This window comes from Seriola lalandi, unplaced genomic scaffold, assembly GCF_002814215.2.
Source record: "Seriola lalandi dorsalis isolate HSWRI2012SDOR001 ecotype SW California unplaced genomic scaffold, Sedor1 jcf7180002054401, whole genome shotgun sequence".
NCBI lineage: Eukaryota > Metazoa > Chordata > Actinopteri > Carangiformes > Carangidae > Seriola > Seriola lalandi.
The window spans coordinates 7135-15168 of record NW_019524954.1 but is presented as its reverse complement, the minus strand read 5'-3'; the positions used below and the strand labels follow the sequence as shown (position 1 = coordinate 15168).

General features: G+C 43.3%; 1 protein-coding gene across 2 annotated transcripts; it reads right to left on the bottom strand.

The window, feature by feature from the left end:
• Positions 1–6: 6 nt before the first annotated feature.
• Positions 7–7625, bottom strand: LOC111657455 (CCR4-NOT transcription complex subunit 2-like). 2 transcript variants are annotated; one of them, XM_023409634.2, is made up of 15 exons: positions 7489–7625; positions 5467–5598; positions 4997–5069; positions 4637–4784; positions 4072–4287; positions 3606–3685; positions 3317–3442; positions 2774–2904; positions 2439–2559; positions 2193–2349; positions 1922–1983; positions 1596–1645; positions 1337–1437; positions 551–695; positions 7–157 (listed from the first exon to the last, which is right to left on the bottom strand). In XM_023409634.2, exons 2-15 carry the CDS (start codon positions 5584–5586, stop codon positions 71–73), a joined length of 1617 nt encoding a protein of 538 aa, XP_023265402.1. In that variant the 5' UTR covers positions 5587–5598; positions 7489–7625; the 3' UTR covers positions 7–70. The 2 variants fall into 2 exon arrangements, with proteins under 2 accessions (XP_023265402.1, XP_023265403.1); XM_023409635.2 differs by lacking the exon at positions 7489–7625 and adding an exon at positions 6501–6713.
• Positions 7626–8034: the final 409 nt, after the last annotated feature.

Sequence of the window (8034 nt, the reverse complement as noted above, 5' to 3'; positions counted from 1 at the left end):
GGGGGGGTGGGGTGGGTGACTGATGAGTCAGGAGGGCCAATGGCAGGCAGGCAGGAGGAGGGAGAGCCAATCAGAAGGCCTGCTGGGCAGGATTGTAGTTGAACGTGGAGGGAACGTGAGGCCGCTCTTCTAGTTTGTCGTACTCCAGATGAAACTCCTGAAAACACAAAGATTTAGTTACGACTCTCAAATTACCCAAATGCTAAATGAAAATAGTTATTGGTGATAATATTTTGCCAACAACAGACTAATAAAACTGAAACTGTTTTCCATTAAGCTCTGTGGAGCCTCCAATTAAAGGAACAAGCTGCCAATTAATCAATTAGTTGAGCAACAGAAATTTTATCTTCAACTATTTTGATAAATGATCAGTTGTTTAAGTCATTTTTGTTTTGAGCAAAGAAGCAAAAACAAAGCAACACGCTGATACATTTTCATTGGAGTTCATATTTATTTGCCGTCTGGACAAATAAAGCATAAAATCCTCCGTACGAGCGAATTCAAAATACCTCGTATTTAACACGAAGCGTAATTATGTGTTTGTTTTCACCTTGGCCACTTTTCTCCAGTTGAGGCAGTCGAAGAAGTAGTAGGTCCCTCTCTCATAGGCGTTGGTCTTCAGCGTGGGCTCCATACCTGGAGCCCGGGTGATCCAAACCCGCTCCTCTTTATGGTACCTCCAGTCCCTGTTAAAGCTGCACACACACACACACACACACTCACACACACACACACACACACACACACACACACACACACACACACACACACACACTAACTTCAGATGGCTGACACACTGTTTGTAGTTCTTTAAAGTTTTTACATCTTTTTTCTCTCGTGTTTAGTTTGCATGTGGACGGTACAGATCCAGACAAGAGTGTAAAACTGGTTAATGTACAAATATCAGATGAAAGAACAGACTGAAATTTTTATTTGACTTTTAAAACTGTATACGTGTGTATGACGTCAAACTCAATCAAAGCCACTCAGATCTACAAATTTAGGAAAATAAAGGCAGGAAGCCGTTTTGTTTTCCTGCCTAGAAACACTGGAGATGTGCCCATGAGCTGCAGCAGTTATAAATCCCCACACCTCAACAAAAACAACACGTCACCAAACACTGTAGAACTGAATTATAAACTTTATCTGAGGTTACAAAGTGTTTATCAGGAAGATGTGTTTACAAACCAGAGAGAAAACCATCAAACTAAGTTCCAACCAACTGCAAATAATAAACAACAAACATCCTGATTATGATTAATTTCTCTGAGGCCGAGATAAAGACGTGGTCTGTTAGTTATATTGACTCATATATGAGTGTGTGTGTGTTTCTTACAGTTCTACTGCAGCCAGTAGTTGTAGTAGGTCTCCTCCGTTCATATAGTAGAGATAAAACAACAGATCTTCACCATACCGAGACAACTTGATAGCTGCTAACTGCAGACAGGACGGGGTGGGGTCAAAGGTCAGAGGGAAAAAGATCAACACTGTTAAAACTTGTTCTTGTTTATTTCATTTTTAAGCAAAATATGAATGAAGGACTAAAAATGACATATTTTGACTGTTACTCAACACAGAAACCATTTTGGACGTACCTTGTCCCTTATGTGGATGTTGGTTAAATACTCTGAGGGGACGTGAAAATCTGCAGGAAGAAGAGGTAAAGAGCTGAAACCCCCGGAAAACCTGCATCATTATTATTATTATTATTATAGTTTTCTGCGTTGAACGGCGTCCCTTGTTTTTCTGAGACACAACCCACACAGGTCGGCGCCTTATAAACAGTCGCTTATTTTCACAGCCAGCACACAGAGCACTGTGATTATCACACTGGAGTTGTGCAGAGGCCATGTGATGAATGATAGGTGGAATATTAATTCCATAAATATTCAATAATCCCACCTCAACGGTTCAGACTCACCTATATCCTGCGGTCGACACGGAGCCGACGCCCAGGGAGACGCGAACTTAGGATAGAGATTCCTGAGAGAAAAGAGAGAGAAGCGTTTAGATTTATTTTCTCATTGAGAGACGAAAATAAGTTTATATGAAAGGTCTCTCAGTCATTGCCTTCATTTCAAAATAAGAGCACGTTAGCTGGGATTATTTCATCTTTTTTTAGAAGAGGCCCCTGGGTGGGTGGGTGTGTGTGTGTGTGTGTGTGTGTGTGTGTGTGTGTGTGCGCATCGTACTCAGGTGAGTTGAGGTTGAGGCCAAGTGTGGTGAGGTCGGAGCCCAGCGCCAGGTGGACCATGCCAGGATCCGTTTCTGCCGCCCGGATGAACGTTAGCAAGCCGATCATCCCAAACTGGTCTGTTACCATGCCAACCGGGATGTTGGTCACGCGCCCTGGGACACAGAGACCACACATGACGCCGGTTCAGACTAAGATCTGTAGTTTTTACCCCCCCCCCCGTCCTGGAGTGTGCGTTTCTCACCGTCGGGAAGAACCTGGATCCCTTTCTTCTGCTGGTTGTTGTTGCTAGGCGCAGAGCTCTTGTCGCCAGGGAACTTTGGACCATCTGAGTTAGAGGTGGGCTTTCCTGATGAATTCAGATTCTGATTGGACAAGAAAAATGGAGGGAAAAGTCATTTCCCCAAATAAGTTGGATAAGTCAGGAAATGAAAAGAAAGCAGGAACAAGGAGAGGAAGTGGGAGAGGAGTGAACGGCAAAAGACAAAGACGGGAAAAAAGAAACAACAATAGAAAGACACCAAACAGGAAATGGACAGAATGAGAAATGAAAAGACAAAGACGAGAAGTGAACCGAACCGTTTTGCTGTCTTCGCTGGTGCTGGTGGGGTCTTTTGTTTGGTAGTTTGGCCCAGGAAGAGCTGGGAAGTCTTCGTTGTGGATGGAGAAGTCTTGCGACTGCTCACTGGACGGCTTGGTTACCATGCCAACTGGAAACATGGAGGATAGAGCGGTTAGTAATGCACCAATTAAAGCTTAATAATGGAGCACAAAATAACATTAAGGTTGATGAAAGAAAGAAATCAGCACCTACACAACAACACGTGTATGTAATTGTGTAGCCTTATTTTTTTACCCTCGCATTCTGCAAAGACCCGCCCCCTGCCTCTGATTGGCTCTGACCCGATACATCACCACAAAAAAAAATTCAAAATAATAAAGTGCTTATACTCTTTTTGTTTAGCATACTTCAAGTGTTCAGAAAACATAATACGTTAAACACCAGCATTCAAAAAAACTAAAAAAAATAATCCAGTGTCCTGTGTCGCTGTATGTGACAGAATTAAAAGTCGTTTACGGCCTTTTATGACGCTTTAATACAAACCCCCTCGTCGCTCTTACCGTAAGGAGCCCGACCGGCCAGCGGGTTGAGCAGTGGGGTGGGATTCGAGCCTCCGTCCCTCCGACTCCTGTCTGCTAACGCTGGGAAATCCGACAGGTCCAGCCCCGTCACATTCTCACTGCCGTCTGGACAAACACAGGGAAACCAACAAATACGAAGTTATGGCTTCCTTTAACCCTGTGACCATTATTGTTTGAGTAGAAATATTGATAAAAACACTGAAAACTTTGAGGCCTAATTGTAATTTGAATGTAAAATGTTATGATAATGAGATTTGTTTTTTTGTACCTGTGCCATTGAAGATGTTGTTGGATAACGAGTTGTTCAAGCTGAAGCCGGGATTTCTGTTCACCCCAAACCCTGACATACTGACACACACACACACACACACACACACACACGATTATTGTCAGAACTGATGACGTGTGTGTTCAACACTGGAATCAAAAAACTGGAACTGAATGAAAACAGACAGATGTGGAGGAGACGTCAGATTATCTTTAAAATGTTTGAAAATTTAAGAATTCTTCCACCAAACAATTCACTGAAAATGTGAGACGACAGGAGACTGTTTGCTAATGAAAATAATCATCAGTTGCAGAGAGAATAAAAGAGGAAACAAGGTTTTACTTCCTGATATCTAAATATCCAAAGTAACCAAAGGTCAGGAAGAAGGTCGAAGGTCTAGAGCTCAGTTTTCCCAGTTAAACTAACCTGGATATAGTGTGTGTGTGTGTGTGTGTGTGTGTGTTACCTGTTAATAGTGAAGGGCTGCCGTGCTTGCTGCTGTTTGGGCATGCCGATGATGCTGGGTGACGAGCGGCTGGGACTCCCCATGCTGCCGCTCCTGCCTCCTCCACCGCTGCCTCCCCTCTCTCCTCCTACCCCCATCCCTCCCGCCTGACCCGTCGGACCCCCCACCTGCTGGCTGTGGTTCAGCACGCTCCGGCTGCTCATGGGCAGGATACCCCTGCAGAGAGAGAGAGAGAGAGGAAAAACAACATGTTTTACAGTTGGAGCTGCAGGAGAAGGTTTGTGGTTTGTGGTTGTGAACAGGAACAGGAGCAGCTGGATTTGAAACGGGGGCGCTGAGGTAACGTGGTACGTGTCTGACTGAGCGCTCACAGGTGGAGGAGGCGTGTTGCTTCAGATACCGGTGAAACAACAGTTTACAACACTGATGGTCTGTTCCATCTATTCTTCACACCAGACTGTGTTGATCTGCAGTGAAGATGTTTTAAGGGCTCACAAACACACAACATGACTCACTCTCAGCCAGTGTGTGTGTGTGTGTGTGTGTGTGTGTGTGTGTGTTGTACCTGCTCGGTGAGGGAGGTGTGTGCATTGTGCCAGCGTTGGGTGTACTGGCATGACTGGAGAGCTGGCTGGCAGACTGGTTGAGCCCACTTCGACTTAACTGAGGTGCTGCGCTGCTGTTCATACCACGCATGGGAAACCCCAGAGCACCTAGAGAGGAGAGAGAGAGAGAGAGAGAGAGAGAGAGAGATAGAGAACAAAAACATGTTTATTCTGAAACTGGAATCACCGCCTCGCTTCCACCAACAAGTCGATTATATAAAAAAATATATAAATAAATAATGAATTAATTAAAACTATTAGAAACAGATGAGTGTGAGTGTGTGTGTGTGTGTGTGTGTGTGTGTGTGTGTTGGTCTTACTCTGCGGGCCATATAAACTGGCTCCCAGCTGTGACAGTTGACCCGTTGAGGAAGCAGAGGACGACACCAGCATCTGAAACACAAACAGCTCAGTCAGTTTACTGAGTTCTTCTACATCTAACCCTGAGAACTAACCAGACCACCTGAACATATTATGTTCTGTTATCCTTTACTAAACAGGTTCTTTAACACCCTCTTTGAAAATGTTTTGTACTTGTCCCAAAAAGATGTGAATGTATTTGAATCTTTGTTCCCACTGACTAAATAAGACAAATGTTAAATGTTGTTTAAACACAAACAGCCACAATAACTTTGTCAGAATGAAACTAAACATGTAAATATTGTGATTTCAATAAGGAACTCTCTGATGACAGAGGAAGTAATCTTTACAATATTTCCATGACCTTAAATCACAACTGCAAAGTCCTGCAGCAGAGACTGAAATTGAAATCTAACTAACAGGAACTTACATCTTTGTCAGGGCGGTGAGGAGGGAACATGGACTGTTGGCTGTAGTAGAGGCTGGAGTCGTCCGCGTAGTCGCTCTCCACCCCCCCCTCCATAAACTTCTTCCGGTTAGCACCAAACATACCGCGTGTCACCTGAGAGAGCAAAAGGGAAACGGTCAGACTGAAGAAGACACTAACTGAGACACAGACACAGACACACACACAAACTTGTTTTGCAACCCTGAAAACAAAGTAAATAAACAGATGTGTCATTTTTGCTTTAGTTTCATGTTGGGTGAAGCCATGGTTACTCATACCTGTTTGCACTTTTAAAATCTGTACAATTATGTTAACAAATGTACTTTGAATAAGTTTGGAATAATTGTAAGTTGCTGCTGGAGCTGCAGCTGTGAATTCACGTCTTATTTAAACAGATTAACATGAAAAATCAGACTTCTCCAGCATAAACACAGGTTCATCACTCTGCACCAACCGAGGTGTTTGTATGACAGTGGCACCACACATCGCCTCTGCATCATACAATAGAGCTGACAATATGTTGTTTAATTAAACACAGCTCTATGACTAGAAATACACTGCTGCATCCGAGACTTTGATTTTGCACATGAGACTGTTCATTTCAAACCTTTAAAGTATGACAGACCGACTTTAGGATGGCTACAACCATGAAATCACAGGTCCAGTCCTGGAAAAGCTGGTGTTTTGTCCATCAACATCTGCTAAGCTACAGCACAATGACATGAGAATTACAGCTGCAGCCAATGATTACTTCCTATATCGTTTATTCATTTGAAATAAAGAACGTCAGAAATTAGTTTTCTACTACCCAAGGTAACGTTTTCAGATGTCCTTTTCGGTCCAAACCCCCGAAGAGATTCAATTCAGTATCATGTACAACCCTAACCCTAAATTAAATGACTGAGTAATCGTTGTAGCTGTAATGAGAAAATCCAACCTTATCATTACATAGAAGGACAATCTGACCAGCATCATCATGTTTATAACCTGATGAAAAGCTGACTGTTGTAGTTTACCTGTCGTCCCTGAAGAACATGAGGTGGTGTTAATGTTCAGATCCACAGTCCTGTCTGGACAGTGATCTCTCAGGATTAGTTTTGTTTACTGAAGTAGGTTAGCCGAACATCCACGATCCCAAACAGAAGCAGCCAGTAAACAACGGCTAACTGAGCTAACACGCTTCCAACACTTACAACGCGTGTATTATGTTGTACACTACCGTGTTTTACGTTATAAATTTCACTAACGCCTCGCTCGGCTGTAAACACGAACCGAGCAGCGTGGAAGCTTCAATGTTCTTGTTTCAAATCTCCATCTCCGTTAAAGGTGCAGCAGTGTCGCAAAAGGCTAATGTTAGCTTTGCGAGCTAATGGGAGCTCCGATTATCTGTGTGACTAGCGCTAATTTTGACACAACACCACCCGCTAGTTTCCTTACAGCAAAGAATAACCGACATATCCTGCCCAGTCTGCTTTTAATGAATCCCTAACAAGTATCAGCCATTAGTTAGCGTTACCGTGTTAGCTGTAGAATGCTAGCAGCTAAGGCTAGCTAACAAGCGCACGTAAGATACTAGCTTCTTCTATAGCAATACATGGGGACGCTAGCATGAGAGCTAACGCTAACTACCGAGCGAGCTACTCGGCTAACACCAACGTAAAAAATCCGCTACAAGGGCAGTTTTAAGCTGTTCTAACACTATCCGGCAAGTCGATACAGTGGGTTTACATGCGGTTATGAGGGCAGGCTATCGAGCAGAGAGGAGACCACAGGACAGGTGTGTTTTTGTTCGGGTTTGGGCCTGCTGCGCCTCCGTCGGTCAGTTCCCCCAAACAACAACAAAAAGAACCAAAGCCACACTGCTGCGTTTTAAGTCGCATTTTTATCACTTCCATGGACAGCACGATTCCGCGGTGACTGTCGCACCACCGTTGTTTTAGCTAAATTTGGTTTTGCTTGGTAATGGCTCAGAAAATGAATTAAACGAAGAAACAAGGAGCTCACCGCATCAATCTTTTTTCCCCGCTACAATCCAAGATGGCCGACATCTCTTCGCCAATCAGCGAGGATGCTGGGATACCTTTCGCCTCTGACCTCTGAGCCCCCATCACTTCACTTCACTCCACTCATCTCCACTCCACTCCACTCCACTCCACTCCACTCCACTCCACTCCACTCCACTGCACTCCACTCCACTCCACTCCACTCTACTCTACTCTACTCTACTCTACTCTACTCCAATCTACTCTACTCTACTCTATTATACCATACTATACTATACTATTCTGACTTTTCATATAGAGATAGAGCTACAAACATAAATTAGGATAGGTATTGGCACTAACAATAAGACAGATGATAATAATAAGACCAATAATAAAAATAATTATAACAATAAAAATAAAAATAAGACTAATAATAATAATAATGTTACTAATTATGAGACTAACAATAGTAATAGAAGGAGGAGGAGAGATGAGCTGCACCATGTTTTCCACAGAGGGCTTTGAGGTGGTTGAGTCTGTTGTTTGCCTTTTGTTCAAAGTTATT